The sequence below is a fragment of the Oryctolagus cuniculus genome, chromosome 1 (assembly GCF_964237555.1).
Source record: "Oryctolagus cuniculus chromosome 1, mOryCun1.1, whole genome shotgun sequence".
NCBI classification, from domain to species: Eukaryota; Metazoa; Chordata; class Mammalia; order Lagomorpha; family Leporidae; genus Oryctolagus; species Oryctolagus cuniculus.
The window spans coordinates 17309801-17332049 of NC_091432.1; the positions used below are offsets into that span (position 1 = coordinate 17309801).

A 22249-nucleotide genomic window follows, 5' to 3' on the forward strand; every position below is an offset into this window, starting at 1 on the left:
ATACCACTCCTGGGAATTTACCCAAAGGAAATTAAACTGGCAAACAAAAAAGCGGTCTGCACCTTAATGTTTATTGCAGCTCACTTCACAATACCTAAGACCTGGAAACAACCTAAATGCCCATTAGCAATAGAATGGATAAAGAAATTATGGGATATGTAATCTACAGAATACTATACAGCTGTAAAAAAAAAAATGAAATCTGGTCATTTGCAACAAGATGGAGGAATCTGGAAAACATTATGCTGAGTGAATTAAGCCAGTCCCAAAGGGACAAATATCATATGTTCTCCCTGATTGGTGACAACTCACCGAGCACCAAAAAGGAAACCTATTGATGTGAAATGGACACTATGAGAATCGATGACTTGATCAGCCCTTGCCCTGACTATTGATGAACAACTTAATACTTTATCCCTCCTAGTGTTTTTTTTTTGTTTGTTCTACTTAATACTATTGGTTGAACTCTATAATCAATACACAGTTATTCTAAAGAGTTGAAACTTAACTGAAAAGTGATCCCTGTTAATTTTAAGAGTGGGAATAAGAGAGGAAAGAGATGTACAATTTGGGACATGATGAAGCTGACTTACCCCAAACAGTAAAGTTAGAAACATACCAGGGGATTCCAATTCAATCCCATCAAGGTGGCATGTACCAATGCCATCTCAATAGTCCAAGTTGCTCTAGATTTAAGAGCAACTGTGTTCAGTGCAGGAGACATGTTCTTATTTTACCAATAGTTAACATTTTACACCAGAGATTAGCCATAGCATTTTTCATTTCCAAATTTCTCAAGGTATATATTAAAGGATTCAACATGGGAGTCACAATGGTGAAAACCATACTTATGATTTATCAATGGGAAAATTGGAAACAGGTCTGACATAAATGAAAATACAGGGAACAAAAAACAGGACAACCACTGTGATGTGGGAGCTGCAAGTGGACAGGGCCTTGCGCCTTCCTTCCTGGCTGTGAGTTTTAAGAGAGTTCAGGATGATGCCGTAGGATATTAGGAGAAGACTAAAGATAATCATACAGATGGCTCCACCATTGGCAGCCACAGTGAGGCCTATGAAGTAGTTGTCAGTGCACGCAAGTTCCAATAATGGGTACATGTCACAAATGAAGTGGTCAATGACATTGGGGCCACAGAAGGGGAGACTGTACACAAACACAAGTTGAATCACAGAATGTGTAAACCCTCCAACCCAGGCCACCACCAATAGAAGGATGCAACATCGTCTGTTCATGATGGTCAGATAGTACAGTGGCTTACAGATGGCCACATAGCGGTCATGGGCCATCACCACCAGCAGGAAGACCTCAGCACCACCAAATTAAGTGTTCTATAAAGAGCTGGCCCATGCAAGCCGGGAAGGATATCGTCTTCTTATCACAGAGTAGGTCTATGATCAACTTGGGTGAAATGGCAGTGGAATAGACAGCATCCATGAGTGACAGATAAGCCAGGAAGAAGTACATTGGGGAGCCCAGAGAAGGGCTGGAAACAACGGTCATCACAATGAGCAGGTTGCCCACCATCGTCACCACGTAGATGAATAAAAACAGGACAAACAGTGCCTTTTGTCTCGCGGGATCCTGAGTGAAGCCCCGAAGGATTAATTCTGTGACATTGTTACCATGTTCCATTGATTCTTCCATAAATGCCTGATACCAAATAGGCACTCAGAAGAATAGGACCTGTAATAATATTGTGGGCAGGACTGCGAGGACATTAGGCTGTGGAGCAGGTCTTCATAATAATAATACCAAGATATACTCTATGCTACTTTACAATTACAATGCTAATAGATATCTCTAAGGGACAGTAGATGAGGTACCTTCCTATGTATGTGTTTCGTTATATTTATGAACTCACATGTGTTCAGGGATGATTTTAATATTCATACATAAAAGCCTAGGTCTGCTTTCTAGAACATAATAGACATTGGTCTCTGCATTCTAATGTACCTGGTATGATATGTAACTTTAAATACGCTGCCCTGAATATTTCTAAAGGCAATTTTACTTCTGTATTACATATAATGTAAAATGTGATAACACAGGAACTATTGTTATACATCCACAAATTTACTATACCTGAATCATCTGTAATGTTTCACTTGGTGAAATAAATACATATCACATGTAATACTTAAATCAAATATGACAGGGCCCACATTGTGATGCATCAAGAGAAACCATTGCTTGTGATGCCAGAATCCCATGTTGGACTACTGGTTCCAGGCCCAGTTGCTCTGCTTCTGATCCAGCTTGCTGGATAATGCTCATGAGAAGCAGATAACCCAAGTAATTGGCAAGCCCCACCAATCATTGGGAGACCAGGATGGAGTTCTTGACTCCTGGTTTTGGTCTGACACAGCCCTTACAGTTACGGTCATTTAGGGGATTGAACCAAACTATGGAAGCTCTCTCCCTCTGTGTCTCTGATTTTTGAATAAATAATAAGTCTGTTAAAAGAATATATGCTGGGTGAGTTGTGGATAATTTCTCTGTATTACCAGCTCAATTTTCTAGTCACAAGCTTTCAATGAAATTAAATGGCTTTTGATACATCAATTATGTTTCAATACATTACAGGAATTTTAAATAGTATTCTTTGTCAATCCTTTTACAAACTCATATCTCAGTTTTTATCCTTGGCCCCATAAATAAATGGTTCTTTCACTGGGGGTTACCGTAGATGTCTCGTGTATCTGTGTGTGATCATACAACACAAGATAATATGTGGGCGAAGCAGAGGATTTAGAAAGATTACAAAGTGGATACAGATTTCCTGTTTTTGAATAAGCTTTTCATTATCTCAGGCTCTCAGATAAGTGCAGAGGTATCTAAAGTGGATGTCTAAAATACAAAGATATTTCCATATAATGTCAACCTTTATTCTACAAAATTTAAAAACATTAAAATTAGCTGTATGAATCTGTCTTCTCAGGGAATTTTAGAGAACTAACAAAAAAGGTTTTGAAAATGTATGATGACATTCTCATGCCAACCTACTAAGATTTGTGCCTAACAAAACAAAGGCTGGGATTTAGTTCCATGGAACATCCAAAACTAGAGCTTTTTGACAAGTAGAAGGATATCTCATCAGTCTACAGTAAGTCAAGGAGAGGATGTCTAAGGCCACCTCTTCTCTCATGAAAAACATTTGCCTGGTTCTTCCCAATCTCATCATAGGAAATTGAGACTTTTCCACAAGAGTCTATTAGCAATAATAGTTATAAAAACATAGTAGCCTACTAAATACTAGATTCCAACTGAAGATACACTCCAACTTGGGCAGAAATTGGAGTTGTCAAAATCTCCTGGGCCATTCTACTAGGAAAACAATGTTTCCTTTTTTATGTTCAGACACAGTCTTTACATCATTACTATTTTAAATGAAAGAGACTGTGTCAGGTCATTAACTCTTAGTTTGTTAGAATATTTGGAACAGATTCAAATGAAGTAATCTCTCCTGAACCATTTTCTTCCCTAGAACAATCCCTAGACAACAAAGGATTGAGTCATCCCAAGAAACAACTGCTGAATGGCAAGAAACATGAGAAATCCATCATGTGAAAAGAACATTTGTCAAGTAAAATGAGCAGTAACTTATGAGTTTCACATTATGAAATATCTAGGAAAGCCAGATAATATTTAAGTCAGAAGGAAGGAGGACGTTTCCCAAACCCACACAGACCCCACACAAAGAACAATGTCACTCTGCCCACGAATCCCTGAGACTCACAGGCAGAGAGCCTTGGAATGGAAGAAGTTACAGACACTGCTTTTCCAACTTGAAAAGAGAAATAATCATAGTTGTGTAGTTACCCGTGGAGTGGAATCTTTTGATAAGGCCTGGATCTGTGTTGGATAGAAACATAATGATCTTCCTTCTATTAACATATCCTTTAATTTCAATCCAAATAAATGGGTGAAACGTTTCTGAAACAGTTGAAAACCATTAAGATCTAAATTAATGGAATGTTAAAAGCTTCATTAACAATGCATTTTAAAATACGTAAATTTTATAAATGATAAACAGTATGAAGCAGAATAATAAAACTAAAAGGAAGTGTTATGAACATATTGCATTTAGGAAAATAAAAAGGCTAAAAATCCATTTCTGAAAGTAGTAATGACCCACAGCATAAGGGAATAAAACCTCCACAGTACTAAATGAGAATGAATATCAACACACAATTAAATATCAACTGTAAAATTTAAGAAATGAGGGCAAAATGCAGATATTTTTCTTACAAAATGGAAAAACCTGGAAAATTGTGTGACCCATCAAATTCCACCAGACAGAAATCTAAAGAATGATCTTCAGGAAGAAGGGGCAAGCTCTGTAATGGAAAAATTATATGCTGGGAGCAATGAGGGCTAATGTAAAGGGGAATTTTGTGTGTCAATCAACCTGAATTACAACTATACACATTAATAAGCAGAAAACAAAGAGGAATGTGGTAAATTTAAATCCACATGCAAAATATTTTTTAAAAATACTGAGTAACGTTTTGCTTTTTCAAAAGCAGACCTTAATGGGAAAAGCCTTAGGAAATAAATATCTTAGTTGACAACAGAAAAACATAAAACATTCTTGGAAAATCTTCATAAACACTGGCCAAACAAATACACTTTATATACTAATATCAGGTAGCAAAAAGGAAACCTCAAGAAATGTTTACAGAGATAAATTTTTTGTAATGCCAAGACTTCAATAGCAGTAAGATGTTACATAAATTTATATGTAATCAAACCTAACCTTATCAGGTTCTTCTAAAATAGGTTTTAACTAACAAGAGAAATGGACAAATCAGTAATAATCTAGAAAATTTTGGGCACAGTGATTACAAGAACATGCACTTAAAAGCATTCATAAATGTATTTTAATATGCACATCACTCAGAAACTCCATCTATTGACAGGAAGGTATATTGCATTCAGCAGCAGCAAAATAGCACTCTTAAAGTGAACAGAGAACAGATTTCAAAATCATTGGGATTTCCTCTCAGCAGTGCATGGAACATTCCCTAGGATTGACCACGTATTAGGCCATAAAGCAAGTCTCAGCAAAGTCAAAAAAATTGAAATCATACCATGAATCTTTACAGACTACAATGCAATGAAGCTGGAAATCAGCAACTCAGGAATCTCTAGAGCATATGCAAACACGTGGAGACTGAACAACATGCTCCTGAATGAACAGCTGGTCATAGAAGAAATCAAAAATTTTCTGGAAGCAGATGGAGATAACAACACAAAATATCAAAATTTGTGGGATACAGCAAAGGCAGTGTTAAGAGGAAAGTTAAGAGCAATAGGTGGCCACATCATGAATTTGAAAAGGCACCAAATGAATGAGCTATCGATGCATATCAAGGATCCAGAAAAACTACAGCAAACCAAAACCAAAACTAGTGGAAGAAAAGAAATAATTAAAATTAGAGGGACTAGTGACTTGGCTTACTTGGTTAATCCCCCACCTGCGGCGCCGGCATCCATCGCATATGGGCACCATGTCTAGTCCCGGTTGTTCATTTCCAGTCCAGCTCTCTGCTGTGGCCAAGGAAGGCAGTGGAGGATGGCCCAAGTGCTTGGGCTCTTCACCCACATGGGAGACCAGGAAGAAGCACCTGGCTCCTGGCTTCAGATCGGAGCAGTGCCGGCCGTAGCAGCCGTTTCGGGGGTGAACCAATTGAAGGAAGACCTTTCTCTCTGTCTGTCTCACTCTGTCTATAACTCTACCTGTCATATAAATAAAAGAAACCCACAAAAAATAAAATTAGAAATCAACAAAATTGAATCCAAAAAAAAAATACAAAAGATCAACAAAATGAAGAGATGGTTATTTGAAAAAATAAACAAAAATGACACAAAGTTGGCACAACAAATCATAAAAAGGAGAGAGAAGGCCAAAATCAATAAAATTAGAGAAGAAATAGGGAATGTAACAACAGACACCACAGAAATAAAAAGAGTCATCAGAAATTACTACAAAGAGTTGTATGCCAACAAACTGGGAAATCTAGTAGAAATGGATAGATTCTTGGACACATACAACCTACCTCAATTGAACCCTGGAGACATAGAAAACCTAAACAGACCCATAACCAAGACAGAAATTGAATCAGTAATAAAGGTCCCCCCAAAAAAGAAAAGCCCAGGACAGGATGGATTCACTGCTGAATTCTACCAGACATGTAAAGAAGAGCTAATTCCAATTCTTCTCAAGCTATTCAGAACAATCGAAAGAGAGGGAATCCTCCTAAATTGTTTCTGCAAAGCCAGCATCACGTTAATTCCTAAACCTGAAAAAGATGCAGCAGAGAAAGAGAATTACAGACCAATTTCCCTAATGCACATAGCCATAAAAATCCTCAATAAAATCCTGGACAATAGAATCCAACAACACATCAGAAACATTATCCACCCAGACCAAATGGGAATTATCCCTTGTATATAAGGATGGTTCAACATCTACAAATCAATCAATGTGAAACAGTGCATTAACAAACTTAAGAAAAATAACCATATGATTATCTCAGTAGATGCAGAGAAAGCTTTTGATAAAATACAATACCATTCATGATGAAAACTCTAAGCAAATTGGAGAACCGAAGGAACAGTCCTCAACATAATCAAGGCAATTTATGACAAACCCACGGCCAGCATCCTAGTGAATGGGAAAAACTTGGAAGAATTCTCACTGAGAACTGGTAGCAGACAAGGATGCCCATCCTCTCCATTGTCTTGGAAGTTTTAGCAAGAAACATCAGGCAAGAAAAAGAAATCAAGGGATTGAAATGGGGATGGAGGAAGTCGCACTATCCTGATTTGCAGATGACATGATTCTAAATACAAGGGATCCAAAAGACTCCCCCAAGAGGCTATTGGAACTCATAGGAAAATTTGGTAAAAGTAGCAGGATATAAAGTCAACACACAAAAGTCAACAGTCTCTGTATAAACAGACAATGCCATGTCTGAGAATGAGCTTCTAAGATCATCCCAATCACAATAACTACAAAAAGTCTCAAATACTTCAGAATAAATTTAACCAAGGATTTCAACAATCTCTATGAGAAGAATTACAAAATTTTAAAGAAATATATAGAAGAAAATACAAAAAAAATGAAAAATATGCCATGTTCTTGGGTTGGAAGAACCAATATTATCAAAATGTTCATTCTTCTCAAATAATTTACAGGTTCAAAATGATATCAAAAAATACCAGACATTCTTCTCAGATCTAAAAATATATGAAGCAGAAACTCAGGAGACCTCAAATAGCTAAAACAATCTTTTTTTTTTTTTATCTTTTATTTAATGAATATAAATTTCCAAAGTACGTCTCATGGGTTACAATGGCTTTCCCCCCCATACCGTCCCTCCCACCCACCACCCTCCCCTTTCCCACTCCCTCTCCCCTTCCATTCACATCAAGATTCATTTTCGATTATCTTAGTATACAGAAGATCAGCTTAGTATACCTTAAGTAAGGATTTCAACAGTTTGTTCCCACACAGAAACATAAAGTGAAAAATAATAGATGATTTTTTTTTAAATGATGATGAAATCAGATCAGACCTATTGTCATGTTTAATCCCAGTGAGAGTCAAGTTGGGAATTGATAGTTTCTTTTTTTTTTTTTTTTTTAACAGAAGATCAGTTTAGTGTACATTAAGTAAAGATTTCAACAGTTTGCACCCCCATAGAAACACAAAGTGAAATATACTGTTTGAGTACTCATTATAGCATTAAGCCTCAGTGTACAGCACATTAAGGACAGAGATCCTACATGAGGAGTAAGTGCACAGTGACTCCTGTTGTTGACTTTACAAATTGACACTCCTGTTTATGGCATCAGTAATCTCCCTATGCACCAGTCATGAGTTTCCAAGGCTATGGAAGCCCCTTGAGTTCTCCGACTCTTATCTTGTTTAGACAAGGTCATAGTCAAAGTGGAGGTTCTCTCCTCCCTTCAGAGAAAGGCACCTCCCTCTTTGAAGACCTGTTCTTTCCACTGGGATCTCACTCACAGAGATCTTTTTGCCAGAGTGTCTTGGCTTTCCATGCCTGAAATACTCTCATGGGCTTTTCAGCCAGATCCGAGTGCCTTTAGGGCTGATTCTGAGGCCAGAGTGCTATTTAGGACATCTGCCATTCTATGAGTCTGCTGAGTATCTCACTTCCCATGTTGGATCACTCTCCCCTTTATTTATTCTATCGGTTAGTGTTAGCAGATACTAGACTTGTTTATGTGCTCCCTTTGACTCTTAGTCCTTTCATTATGATCAATTGTGAACTGAAATTGATCACTTGGAATAGTGAGATGGCATTGGCACATGCCACCTTGATGGGATTGAATTGGAATCCCCTAGTATGTTTCCAACTCTACCAATTGGGGCAAGTCAGCCCGAGCATGCCCCAAATTATACATCTCTTCCCTCTCTTATTCCCACTTTTATGTTTAACAGGGATCACATTTCAGTTAATTTTCAACACTTAAGAATAACTGTGTGATAATTACAGAATTAAACCAGTCATATTAAGTAGAACAGACAAAAAAAAAAAATACTATGAGGGATAATGTATTAAGTTGTCCATTAGCAGTCAGGGCTATGCTGATCAAGTCACCATTTCTCATAGTGTCCATTTCACTTCAGGAGGTTTCCTTTTTGGTGTTCAGTCAGTTGTCACCGATCAGGGAGAACATATGGTATTTGTCCCTTTGGGACTGGCTTACTTCACTCAGCATGATGTGTTCCAGATTCCTCCATTTTGTTGCAAACGACTGGATTTCGTTGTTTCTTACTGCGGTATAGTATTCTAAAGAATACATATCCCATAATTTCTTTATCCAGTCTACCATTGATGGGCATTTAGGTTGGTTCCAGGTCTTGGGTATTGTGAATTGTGCTGCAATAAACATTAGGGTGCAGACCACTTTTTTCTTTATCAATTTAAACTCCTTTGGGTAAATTCCAAGGAGTGGGATGGCTGGGTCGAACGGTAGGGTTATATTCAGGTTTCTGAGGAATCTCCAGACTGATTTCCATAGTGGCTTGACCAGTTTGCATTCCCACCAACAGTGGGTTAGTGTCCCTTTTTCCCCACATCCTCGCCAGCATCTGTTGTTGGTAGATTTCTGTATGTGAGCCATTCTAACCGGGGTGAGGTGAAACCTCATTGTGCTTTTGATTTGCATTTCCCTGATTGCTAGTGACCTTGAACATTTTTTCATGTGCCTGTTGGCCATTTGGATTTCCTCTTTTGAAAAATGTCTATTGAAGTCCTTGGCCCATCTCTTAAGTGGGTTGTTGGTTTTGTTTTTGTGGAGTTTCTTGATCTCTTTGTAGATTCTGGTTATTAACCCTTTATCTGTTGCATAGTTTGCAAATATTTTTTCCCATTCTGTTGGTTGTCTCTTCACTCTCCTGACTGTTTCTTTTGCAGTACAGAAACTTCTCAATTTGATGCAATCCCAATAGTTGATTTTGGCTTTGACTGTCTGTGCCTCCCGGGTCTTTTCCAGAAATTCTTTGCCTGTGCCAATATCTTGAAGGGTTTCTCCAATGTTCTCTAATAACTTAATGGTGTCAGGACGTAGATTTAGGTCTTTAATCCACGTTGAGTGGATTTTTGTGTAAGGTGTAAGGTAGGGGTCTTGCTTCATGCTTCTGCACGTGGAAATCCAGTTTTCCCAGCACCATTTATTGAATAGACTGTCCTTGCTCCAGGAATTAGTTTTAGATCCTTGATCAAATATAAGTTGGCTGTAGATGTTTGGATTGATTTCTGGTGTTTCAATTCTGTTCCATTGGTCTATCCATCTGTTTCTATACCAGTACCATGCTGTTTTGATTACAACTGCCCTGTAGTATGTCCTGAAATCTGGTATTGTGATGCCTCCGGCTTTGTTTTTGTTGTACAAGATTGCTTTAGCTATTCGAGGTCTCTTGTGCCTCCATATGAATTTCAGCATCATTTTTTCTAGATCTGCGAAGAATGTCTTTGGTATCTTGATTGGGATTGCATTGAATCTATAAATTGCTTTTGGGAGAATGGACATTTTGATGATGTTGATTCTTCCAATCCATGAGCATGGAAGATTTTTCCATTTTTTGGTATCCTCTTCTATTTCTTTCTTTAAGGTTTTGTAATTTTCATCGTAGAGATCTTTAACGTCCTTGGTTAAGTTTATTCCAAGGTATTTGATTGTTTTTGTAGCTATTGTGAATGGGATTGATCTTAGCAGTTCTTTCTCAGTCATGGCATTACTTGTGTATACAAAGGCTGTTGATTTTTGTGCATTGATTTTATATCCTGCCACTTTGCCAAACTCCTCTATGAGTTCCAATAGTCTCTTAGTAGAGTTCTTTGGATCCTCTAAGTACAGAATCATATCGTCTGCAAAGAGGGATAGTTTGACTTCTTCCTTCTTGATTTGTATTCCTTTGATTTCTTTTTCTTGTCTGATGGCTCTGGCTAAAACTTCCAGAACTATGTTGAATAGCAGTGGTGAGAGTGGGCATCCCTGCCTGGTGCCAGATTTCAGTGGAAATGCTTCCAACTTTTCCCCATTCAATAGGATGCTGGCTGTGGGTTTTTTATAAATTGCTTTGATTATATTGAGGAATGTTCCTTCTATACCCAATTTGCTTAGAGTTTTCATCATGAAAGGGTGTTGAATTTTATCAAATGCTTTCTCTGCATCAATTGAGATAATCATATGGTTTTTCTTCTGCAGTCTGTTAATGTGGTGAATCACATTGATTGATTTGCGAATGTTGAACCATCCCTGCATACCAGGGATGAATCCCACTTGGTCTGGGTGGATGATTTTCCTGATGTGTTGTTGTATTCTGTTGGCCAGAATTTTATTGAGGATTTTTGCATCTATGTTCATCAGGGATATTGGTCTGTAATTTTCTTTCAGTGCTGCATCTTTCTCTGGCTTAGGGATTAAGGTGATGCTGGCTTCATAGAAAGAATTTGGGAGGATTCCCTCTTCTTCGATTGTTCTGAATAGTTTGAGAAGAAATGGGATTAGTTCTTCTTTAAATGTCTGGTAGAATTCAGCAGTGAATCCATCTGGTCCTGGGCTTTTCTTTGTTGGGAGGGCCTTTATTACTGTTTCAATTTCTGTTTCAGTTATGGGTCTATTTAGGTTTTCTATGTCTTCATGGTTCAATTTTGGTAGATTGCATGTGTCCAGGAATCTATCCATTTCTGATAGGTTTTCCTGTTTGCTGGCATACAGGTCCTTGTAGTAATTTCTGATGATTCTTTTTATTTCTGTGGTGTCTGTTGTTACGTTTCCTTTTTCCTCTCTGATTTTATTGATTTGGGTCTTTTCTCTTCTTTTTTTAGTTAGTTGGGCCAATGGGGTGTCAATTTTGTTTATTTTTTCAAAAAACCAGCTTCTCGCTTGGCTGATTTTTTGTAATGTTTTTTTGGATTCAATCCTGTTAATTTCTTCTCTGGTTTTAATTATTTCTCTTCTCCTACTAGATTTGGGTTTGGTTTGCTGCAGTTTTTCTAGGTCCTTGAGGTGCGCTGAAAGCTCATTTATTTGGTACCTTTCCAATTTCTTGATATAGGCACCTATTGCTATAAATTTGCCTCTCAATACTGCTTTTGCTGTATCCCATAAGTTTTGATATGTTGTGTTGTTGTCTTCATTTACTTCCAGAAAGTTTTTGATTTCTCTTTTGATTTCTTGAATGACCCAGTGTTCATTCAGGAGCATGTTGTTCAGTCTCCATGTGTTTGCATACTTTCTGGGGTTTCCTGAGTTGCTAATTTCCAGCTTCATCCCGCTGTGGTCTGAGAAGCTGCATGGTATGATTCTAATTCTTTTAAATTTGCTGAGACTTGCTTTATGGCCTAGTATGTGATCAATCCTAGAGAAGGTTCCATGCGCTGCTGAGAAGAATGTGAAGTCTGTAGATGTAGGGTTGAAAGTTCTGTAGATATCTGTTAGATCCATTTGGGCAATAGTGTCAATTAAATCTGCTGTTTCCTTGTTGATCTTCTGTCCGAATGATCTGTCTATTTCTGAGAGTGGAGTATTGAAGTCCCCCAGTACTATTGTATTGGAATCTAAATCTCCCTTTAAGTCCCTTAACATATCTTTTAAATAGACCGGTGCCCTGTAATTAGGTGCATATACATTTATAATAGTTACATCTTCCTGTTGAATTGAACCCTTAATCATTATATAGTGTCCCTCTTTGTCTCTCTTAACAGTTTTTGTATTAAAGTTTATTTTGTCTGATATTAATATGGCTACACCTGCTTTTTTTTGGTTTCTGTTGGCATGGAATATCTTTTTCCAACCTTTCACTTTCAGTCTGCATGCCTCTTTGTTAGAGAGATGTGTTTCTTGTAGGCAACAAATAGTTGGGTTGTGTTCTGTGAGCCAGTCAGCTAAACGGTGTCTTTTAACTGAAGAATTCAGACCATTAATGTTCAATGTGACAATTGATACGTAGTGACTTTGCCCTGCCATTTTCCCGGAAATATTTTCTAGTATATGCTTTGAGCTTCCCATGCTCTTTTACTGGTAGGTGTTCTTCCTTTCCTTTCTTTCATATTGATGGCCGTGTTTCTGTGTTTCTGAGTGTAGCACATCTTTAAGTATCTTTTGCAGGGCCGGACGAGTGGCCACAAAGTCTTTCAATTTCTGTTTGCTATGAAAGGTCTTTATTTCACCTTCATTCACAAATGAGAGCTTGGCAGGATATAATATTCTGGGCTGGCAATTTTTCTCTCTTAGCACCTGTGCTATGTCTCGCCATTCCCTCCTAGCTTGTAGGGTTTCTGATGAGAAGTCAGCTGTGAGTCTGATTGGAGATCCTCTGAGAGTAATCTGACGTTTCTCTCTTGCACATTTTAGGATCTTTTCTTTATGTTTCACTGTGGTAAGTTTAATTACCACGTGTCGTGGTGAGGATCTCTTTTGGTCATGTTTATTGGGGGTTCTATGAGCTTCCTGTACTAGGATATCTCTGTCCTTCTCCAAACCTGGAAAGTTCTCTGCTAGTATCTCACTAAAAAGGCCTTCCAATCCTTTCTCTCTCTCCATGCCTTCAGGAACTCCTAGAACTCGAATGTTGGTTTTTTTAATAGTATCCTGTAGATTCCCAACAATATTTTTCAGGTTTCTAATTTCCTCTTCTTTTCTTTGGTTTGACTGTATGTTTTCCTGTGCTCTATCTTCTAAGTCCGATATTCTCTCTTCTGCTTCACCCATTCTGTTTTTAAGGCTTTCTAATGTGTTTGTCATTTGATCTATTGAGCTCTTCATTTCATTTTGATTTCTCTTGACTATTACACTTTCCTGTTCTACTAGTTTCTGAGTTTCATTTTGACTCTTCCTTAAAATTTCATTTTCACGAGAAAGATTTTCAATCTTGTCCATTAAGGATTTCTGTAGTTCAAGGATTTGCTTTTGAAAACTTCTAAATGTTCTTATCATAAATTTTTTGAAATCCGTATCTTGCATTTCTTCTATCTCATCATCTTCATACTCTTGGCTTGGGGTGTTTTGCTTATTTGGAGGCATCATAGTGTCATCGTTGATCTTGCTCCCTCTATTTCTGTGTTTGTTACTCGGCATAGTTAATTCTTCTTGCGTCACTGTGCGCTTTTTTTTTTCTTTTTTTTTTTTTTTATACTGTGTCCGTGTTAAGTGGACTGCCTGCTGTTGGAGGAGCCTTGGAGGCTTGAGATGGGTGGGGCCTGAGAGCACTGCCTGGTTCTTCCAGGTTAAGGGTGTGCAAAGGTGACACCCTCAGGTTATGCGTGGTAAATCTCTCTCTTTTTATTTATTTATTTATTTTATTTATTCAGGGGGTAAGTAACACTGCAGGGCAGGGCTGTGCAGAATTGATGGTATTTAGCTTCCAGTCTTTGGCTCCTCTGGACTCCCACTGGGTTGCCTAGGCTACTGAATTGTAGTGACTCAGTTCCTTAACTCTCCCCCACTGATATGTAAATCCAAAGAGGAGGCCTGCTCTTTGTCTCTTGGGAATTCTTCAAGTCTTGCAGGCTTGTAACCTTTGCAAGGTTAGGGGGAAGAGAAACCCCAAAGCTTTTTTTTCCTTCTTTCCGGTAGTGAGTTTGCTGCACTTTCCGGCCCCCCTCTAGATTCTGACCCCCGTTTCCCCACCAATGTCTCGGGTTATTGAGCTCACCTCCCCTTCCAGCGCTGATGTGTGGACTCGGAGCCCTGAGCGTCTCAAGTCTCCCCGCTGTTTTCTGTGTGGCGTGCACTCTCCTTGGAGCACTGTCGCGCAGACCCTGGGGCTTCTGTGGCTGGGTCCCCTGACTTTGCTTCCGTGTGGTGGGCGACCTTGTTCTCCCAGTAGGTCGTCCGATTCACGCCTGCTCCATTCAGAAGGGTTTCCCCTGCAATTTTTGTTTGGTTCTATTTTCTGCGGCTACCGTAACTCCCCTTTTATTAAACTAAATTTTCCCGGACTATCGGTGCGCGCCCTCACTATTCCGCCATCTTCAGCTAAAACAATCTTATACAACAAAAACCAGGCCAGAGGCATCCCAAGATCAGATTTCTATTCATACTGCAAGGCAGTCACAATCAAAAAGCTGATATTGGTACAAAAACAGATGAATAGACCAATGGAACTGAATGGAAACACCAGAAATCAGTCAAAGCATCTACAACCAACTTATATTTGACTAAGGAGTTAAAACCAATCCCTGGAACAAAGACAGGCTCTTCAAAAACTGGTGCTGTGAAAAGTGGATTTCTAAATGCAGAAGTATGATGTAAGACCTCTACTTTACACCTTAAACAAGAATCCACTGAATATTGATTAAAGATCCAAATCTACGACCCGATATCTTCAAATTATTAGAGAACACTGGAGATACCCTGTAATCAATGGCAAAGGCAAAGAGTTCTTGGAAAAGAACCCAGAGGCACAGGTAGTCAAAGCCAACATTAACAAATGTGATTACATCAAATTGAGAAGTTTCTGTACTGCAAGGAAACCCTCAGGAAAGTGAAGAAGCAATAGAGAGAACAAGAGAAAATATTTGCAAATAATTCAAGTGATAAAGGATTAGTAAAGAGAATCTACAAAGAGATCAAGTAAGTATACAACAACAAAAGAAATAACCAAGTCAAGAGATTGGCAAAGGACTTAAACAGACATTTTTCAAAAGAGGAAATTCAAAGGACCAACAGACACATGAAAAAATGTTCAGGATCACCAGCTGTTAGGGAAATGCAAATCAAAACCACAATGAGGTTTCACCTCACCCAGGTTAGAATGCCTTACATACAGAAATCTACCAACAACAGATGCTGTCAAGGATGTGTGGAAAAAGGTACCTTAATGCACTGCTAGTGGAAATGCAAGCTGATAAAACCACCATAGAAGATAGTATGGAGATACCTCTGAAATCTGGATAAATACTTATAATATGAGCCAGCCTTACCACTCCTGGGAATTTACGCAAGGGTAATGAAATGAAAAAAAGCTTTCAAAATATAAAAGTTGTCTGCACCCCCATTTTTATTGTAGTTCATTTCACATTAGCTAAGACATGGAATCAACCTGAAGTCTGATCAACTTTTGAGTTGATAAAGAAATTATGGGATATGTACATTATGGAATACTACACAGTGTTAGAAAAAATGAAATCCAGTCATTTGCTACATAATAGATAAATCTGAAAAACATCATACTTAGTGAAAAAATCCAGCCCCAAAGGGACAAATACCATATCTTCTCCCTTGTCTGTGAGAACTATTGGAGTACCGAAAAGGAAATGTGTAGAAGTGAAATTCACACTTTGAGATTGGATGAGTTCAGCTATCCTTGTCTTCACTATTGTCAAGAAACAGCCTCGTGTGTGTGTGTGTGTCTGTGTGTTTTCTTCATACTATTTGTTGAACTATTTACTTAACATAGAGTCAGCCCTTAAACACCTCCTGATCTGGCTGAAAAGCCCATGAGAGCATTTCAGGCATAAAAGCCATGACACTTGGCAAAAAATGTTCTACATGAAGGATCTCTGTGAGTGAGACACCAAAGGGAAGAATTGGCTAACAAAGAAAGATGTATTTATCTCTAAAGGGAGGAGAGAATTTCCACTTTCCTTTTGCCCTTGTCTACATACAGATAAAGTTGGTGGATTCTAAGTTTCCCATATCCTAGGCAGCTCAAGTCAAGAGCCTCGGGTGATCACTGACATCATACATAAGAATGTTGTTTGTTAAATTAACAACAGGAGTCACTGTTCACTAACTCTCAATGCAGTACCTCTGTCCTTAAATAGTTGTACTATGAGAGTTAACTTTAAAACTTGTTCTCAAACAGTTTTGTGTGTGTGTGTGTGTATGTGCGTGTGAAAATTATTCAAATCTACTTAGTACAGATTTGGTCTTCTGCATACAACATTAATTGACAATGAATCTTAATGGAGAATGGAACATATAATTTACCAGAAGATTACCTTTTAAAATTTAAAATTTAAGATATCAATTTCTAGGACTATTTCTACTGAGTTATATTTATTTCATATGCAAGATGGGCACCATGCCTCAAAACAGGAATAGATTTTGCACATCCTCACCAATAAAAAGACGATAAAAAGTTTGGGGCTAATATGGCACAACAGACAAAGCCAAAACTTGCAATACCAGCACGCCATATCAAGCATCAGGTGGAGTTGTATCTGTTCTCCTTCCAATTCAGCTCCCTGCTAATGCACTTGGGAAAATGCAGGAAGATGGCCCAGTATTTAAGTCCTTGCCACCCACATATGTGACTGAGATGGAGTTCCAGAATCTGACTTCAAACTGGCCAAATCTTTGAGAAATGAACGAGCAGATGGAAAAATCTTTTTCTATCTGCCTCTACCTCTCTCTCTCTCTCTTTCACTCTGCCTTTCAAATAAATGATATAAAACTTTTTGAAAGAAAGGTTAATCACTTTGGTTATGAATATCTTAATTAGCTTAATTGATTTACTATAAAATATACATGGATCAAAGCATCACATTAAATCACTTAAGGATTTACAAGGATTATTTGCCAATTAAAAATAAATTAAAATTTTATAAAGAAAGAAACTTAAAGAACTTTTTGAAAATAAACCAAAAGTTTTTTTCACCAAACATTTTTCACACAAAATTGCACATAGAAGATATTGATCCCATGCAGTTCTCTTGGGTTCTAAAGGAAATAACATATCCATTTAGAGAAACATTAATTTATATGGCTGCTTCAGAATATTAGGCTCTGTAACCAGAGGGAATGCTAATACAGCTGTAGTCATGGACAGTGAGTCTTTCTGGTTTCTGTGAGGACTGAATATCATGCTCCGTATGTGAAATGCAGCCTGCTACCCACTGTGGTTACTTTTTTACTCCAAAGTTTCCTCATAGCATTTTTCATTTCTGCATTCCTCAGAGTATAGATGAAAGGGTTCAACATGGGAGTTATGAAAGTTAAAACCACAGTTATGTATTTATCAATGGGGAGGTTCAAACTGGGCCTAGCATAGAGAAAGATACATGGGACAAAAAATAAAATAACCACAGTGATGTGGGATGCACAGGTGTAGAGAGCTTTGTGTTTCCTTTCCAATCCATGAGATTTAAGGGAGTGTAATATGACCCCATAGGAAACTAAGAGAATGAAGAAGGTGACAGAGCAAATTGCGCCTCCATTAGCTATCATACAAAGTCCAATGAGGTAGGTATCAGTGCAAGCAAGTTTCAACAAGGGATACATATCACATGCAAAGTTATCAATAACATTGGGGCCACAGTAAGGAAGCTGATAAACAAAGAGAAATTGAACCAATGAGTGGAAGAATCCTACAGTCCAGGCCACCAACAGCATGAGAACACACACACGCCGATTCATGATGGTCAGATAGTGAAGAGGTCTGCAGATAGCCACATATCTGTCATAGGCCATCTCCACCAAAAGAATGACTTCAGCACCTGCAAATAAATGATCTAGAAAAACTTGGGTCATACATGCCTGGAAGGAAATGGTCTTCTTCTCATGGAACAAGTCTACAATCATTTTGGGAGCAATGACTGTAGAGTAGACAGTATCCATAAAGGATAAATTAGCCAGGAACAGGTACATGGGGGATCCCAGAGACTGGCTGAACATAATTGTCACCACAATGAGAAGATTTCCCATAACTGTCACAACATAGATGAGTAGAAACATAACAAATAGAACTTTCTGCCCCTCTGGGTTCTGCGTGAGCCCCAGAAGGATAAACTCAGTCACATTGTTCCTGTTTTCCATGTATTGTTCTGAAGGTGATGAGCTCGGGTATCAAAGCCTGCAAAGAGAACAACAATAAGCCTGAGAGGATCACAACTCTATGTCAAAAATGTAGTGCCTTACTCAGTAACAATTCCACTCTGGAGCCTCACAGAGAGCAGCTCATTAGATATTAGGGCTTAGAGTCTCCTCCCTTAAGTACTGTATGCATTTTCACAGATTTCTTATTTCTATCAAAATAATGAGACTTTCATATTCTAGCTGGTAGATTTAAGTGGGTTGTCTAGATCTGAGAAAAGATCTATACTCATCAAGATTGTAGCTTTCTTAATGTCAGGATTTCCAGCAAAAAAGCATGTAACTGAATATCATTATTTCATGTGTTATAAGCCAGACACAGAATGACAAATATCACAAGTACTCTCTTACATTTGGATGTCTGAAAAAAGTGATTGTTTTGAAATTAGAAGTGGTTTATAGAGATCTGGAAGGGTTTTGTGGGAGGGAAAAATAGAGATTGAAAACCACATTCCAAAATACCATCAGATAGAAAATACTTCTTGTGGTCCACAGTACGGTGGAATAACACGTGATATATACTGCATAAAAAGCTGAAAGAGAGGATTTGTTAGGCTCAAAACAAAAAGAAAACATAAAGGCTAGGTGACTGGTTTATTAGTTTATGCAATGTATTTGCATATATCTATAAATATGTATTATTAAATATATATTAAGGAGTGCACTGTACTCCATAAAAATTTGCAAGAATAACATGTTGACTAATTTTTTAAAAAATAAACATTTTAAATGAGGATGATGATGTTGCTGTTATCTACTTAGTTTTTTTCATATGAACAGCTCTAAGCAAATTCAATGAACTACATTTTCCTATTTAAAAAAATAGAAAGCTTTTTTTTTTTTTTTTTCAAAATATCGCTTGCTTGCCAAAATGGCCTTTTTGGCATCATTCATCATTTTGTTTTTTGAAGGCTTTTTTGGTTTTTTGGAATCTTCCATGAAAACAACCTAATCTTTATTTACATAGTTATATAAAATAATATCTGATATATGCAACAAAAATTATAGGCTAATGTACAGATATTTGCCTTTCTGGGACACTTCACTATGAGCTCCTAGACTCTAAAAACAACACAGTCACAGCAATTAAGGAAACAGGCCTGCAGTTAGTGTTCATTAAATGCTCACTAAATTTTATTATATTAAATTTAATTTCAAAGCTCATCCGAGAGCTACTGAGAATAGATAAACTACTAAATTATCCCCAGCTGGCAGTCAGTATAAGCAATATGGGTTTTTGACAACACACATCCACACAAACACACACACATACACACACACACAAAACAATACTGAATCACAATTAGGTTACTAGGGACAAAATGCATAAATCAATGCAGAAATGCACTGTGTAGACTTTTTTTTTCTATTTTGCAAATTTGCCTGTAACTGATTATAACTAACCCTGGGTAAATTTAGAATCTAAAAATAAAGACTTTAATCAGAATTTTCATACATTAGAAAGAATTCTATACTCACAATCAGAATATTAGTTGACTCAGGCTCAGTCATTGAGAAAATCATGTCTTGCCTTTTATTCCTTATTAGAAATTTTATGGTCTTTCCTAATCACGGGCTTCCAGATTGTTTCATTGAAACAAGTTTATCCTAAATAATATAACATTTTGGCTGAGAAATAATTTTTGTGTTGATCAGCCTGAGTTAGCATGTGCTAGCAAAAACAAGCAGGTGCAGCCATCCTAACATCAGAGAAAACAGATTTTAACACAAAACCTGTTAAAAGAGAAAAAGGCATTTTATAATGATCAAGGGATCAATTCAACAGGAAGATGTGACTGCAGTAAATGCATGTGAACACAGTACCAGGGGCTGGGCGTTTAAAACAAATATTAATGCATATAAAAGTAGACATAGACTCCAATACAATGATATAGGGAGAATTCAACACCCCACTTTCATCTCTGGAAATATCAACTAGACAAAAAATCAACAAAGAAGCAATAGAGCTAATTACACTGTGGGCCAAACACATGTAATTGATATCTACAGAAAATTTCATCACACAGCTACAAAATACATATTCTTTTCAACAGGAGAGGGAGCTTTCTCTAGGACAAACCATATGCTAGACCATAAGGCAAGTAATTTTTTCAAAAAAAAAATTGAGATCATACTATGTATCTTTTCTGACCTCAAGGGAATGAACCTGGAAATTAACCAGTTAAGAAACTCTAGAAAAACATACAGACAATCGAGATTGAACAACATGCCTCTGAATGTACAGTGGATCATAGAAAAAAATCAAAGAAAAATTTTAAAAATTCCAAGAAATGAATGAAGATGACAACACAATGTATCAAAATTTATGAGCTACAGCAAAAGCTCTTTTAAGCAGGAAGATTATAGCAGTTAGTGCCTACATCAAGAAATTGGAAAAGCATGAAGTAAAATATTCAAAGGCAGGAACAAACAAAACCTATATTTAGGATAAAATAAACATAAAATTAGAGAATAAATAAATAAAATTTAATTTAAGAAAACACAATCATAACACCAATCAAAATCGGGCCAACTACCCAAAAAAGGTATAAAATCCAGATTAATAATATCAGAGATGAAAGGGAGCTGTTACAATGGTTACAACAGAAACAAAAAAGAATCATCAGGCATTACCACAAACAGCTATATGCCAATAAATTGAAAAAAATCTAGAAAAAATAGATTCTGCACACATACAATCTACAAAAATGAACAATGAAATTTAGAAAACCTAAATAAAGCGGGGGCTGGCACCTTCGTTCACTTGGTTAATCCTCCACCTTCGGCGCCAGCATCCCATATGGGTGCCAGGTTCTGGTCCTGGTTATTCCTCTTCCAGTCCAGCTCTCTGCTGTAGCCCGGGAGGGCAGTGGAGCATGACCCCAGTGCTTGGGCCCCTGCACCCAAATGGGAGACCAAGAGGGATCACCTGGTTCCTGGCTTTGGATCGGCACAGCACCAGCTATGGTGGCCATTTTGGGGGTGAACCACCGGAGGGAGGATCATTCTCTCTGTCTCTCTTTCACTGTCTTTTACTCTACCTGTAAAATAAATAAGAAATGAAAATCTAAAATGACCAATAACCAAGACAAAGACTGAATCAATAATAATGATCCTCACAATAAGAAAAGTCCAATACTGAATGGCTTGACTGTTGAATACTACCAAAACTTTAAGGAGAAATAATTCCAATTATTTTTCAAGGATTCAAATCCATTTAAAAGGAAGAAATCCTCCCAGATCCTTTCTATGAGGCCAGCATCACTTTAATTCCCAAAACAGAAAAAGATGTGACAAACGATAGATCAGGAGCCAGCACTGTGGCGCAGCAGGGTTAACACCCTGGCCTGATGCACCGCATCCCATATGGTTCCGGTTCTAGTCCCAGCTGCTCCTCTTCCAATCCAGCTCTCTGTTTTGGCCTTGGAAAGCAGTAAAGGATGGCCCAAGTCCTTGGGCCCCTATACCTGTGTGGGAGATCCAGAGGAAGCCTATGGCTCCTGGCTTTGAATCGGCATAGCTCCAGCTGTTACATCCATCTGGGGTGTGAACCATCAGACGGAAGACCTCTCACTCTCTCTGACTTTCCTCTCTCTATAACTCTGACTTTCCAATAAATAAATAAATTGTTAAAAAAAAAACTATAGAAGAATTTCCCTGTTGAACATATAAGCAAAAATCATCAACAATGTACTGTCTAATAGAATCCAACAATACATCAGAATGATAATTCACCCACACCATGTGGGATTTATCCTTAGCAGGCAGAAATGGTTCAACAAACAAATTAATAAATGTCTTATATCATATTACCAAATTGAGGAATAAAAAACATTTAATTGGCCAGCGCCGTGGCTCACTTGGCTAT

General features: G+C 37.7%; 1 protein-coding gene and 1 pseudogene across 1 annotated transcript; both read right to left on the reverse strand.

The window, feature by feature from the left end:
- Positions 1-708: 708 nt before the first annotated feature.
- Positions 709-1723, reverse strand: LOC100353829 (olfactory receptor 4A5-like; annotated as a pseudogene).
- Positions 1724-17287: 15564 nt separating this feature from the next.
- Positions 17288-18355, reverse strand: LOC138846990 (olfactory receptor 4A15-like). Its single transcript, XM_070064408.1, has one exon. It carries the CDS (start codon positions 18322-18324, stop codon positions 17371-17373), a length of 954 nt encoding a protein of 317 aa, XP_069920509.1. The 5' UTR covers positions 18325-18355; the 3' UTR covers positions 17288-17370.
- Between the last annotated feature and the right edge of the window lie 3894 nt (positions 18356-22249).

What these genes read in the sequence shown, in the direction of transcription:
- LOC138846990 (XM_070064408.1), bottom strand. Translation starts at nt 18,324, where the DNA reads ATGGAAAACAGGAACAATGTGACTGAGTTTATCCTTCTGGGGCTCACG.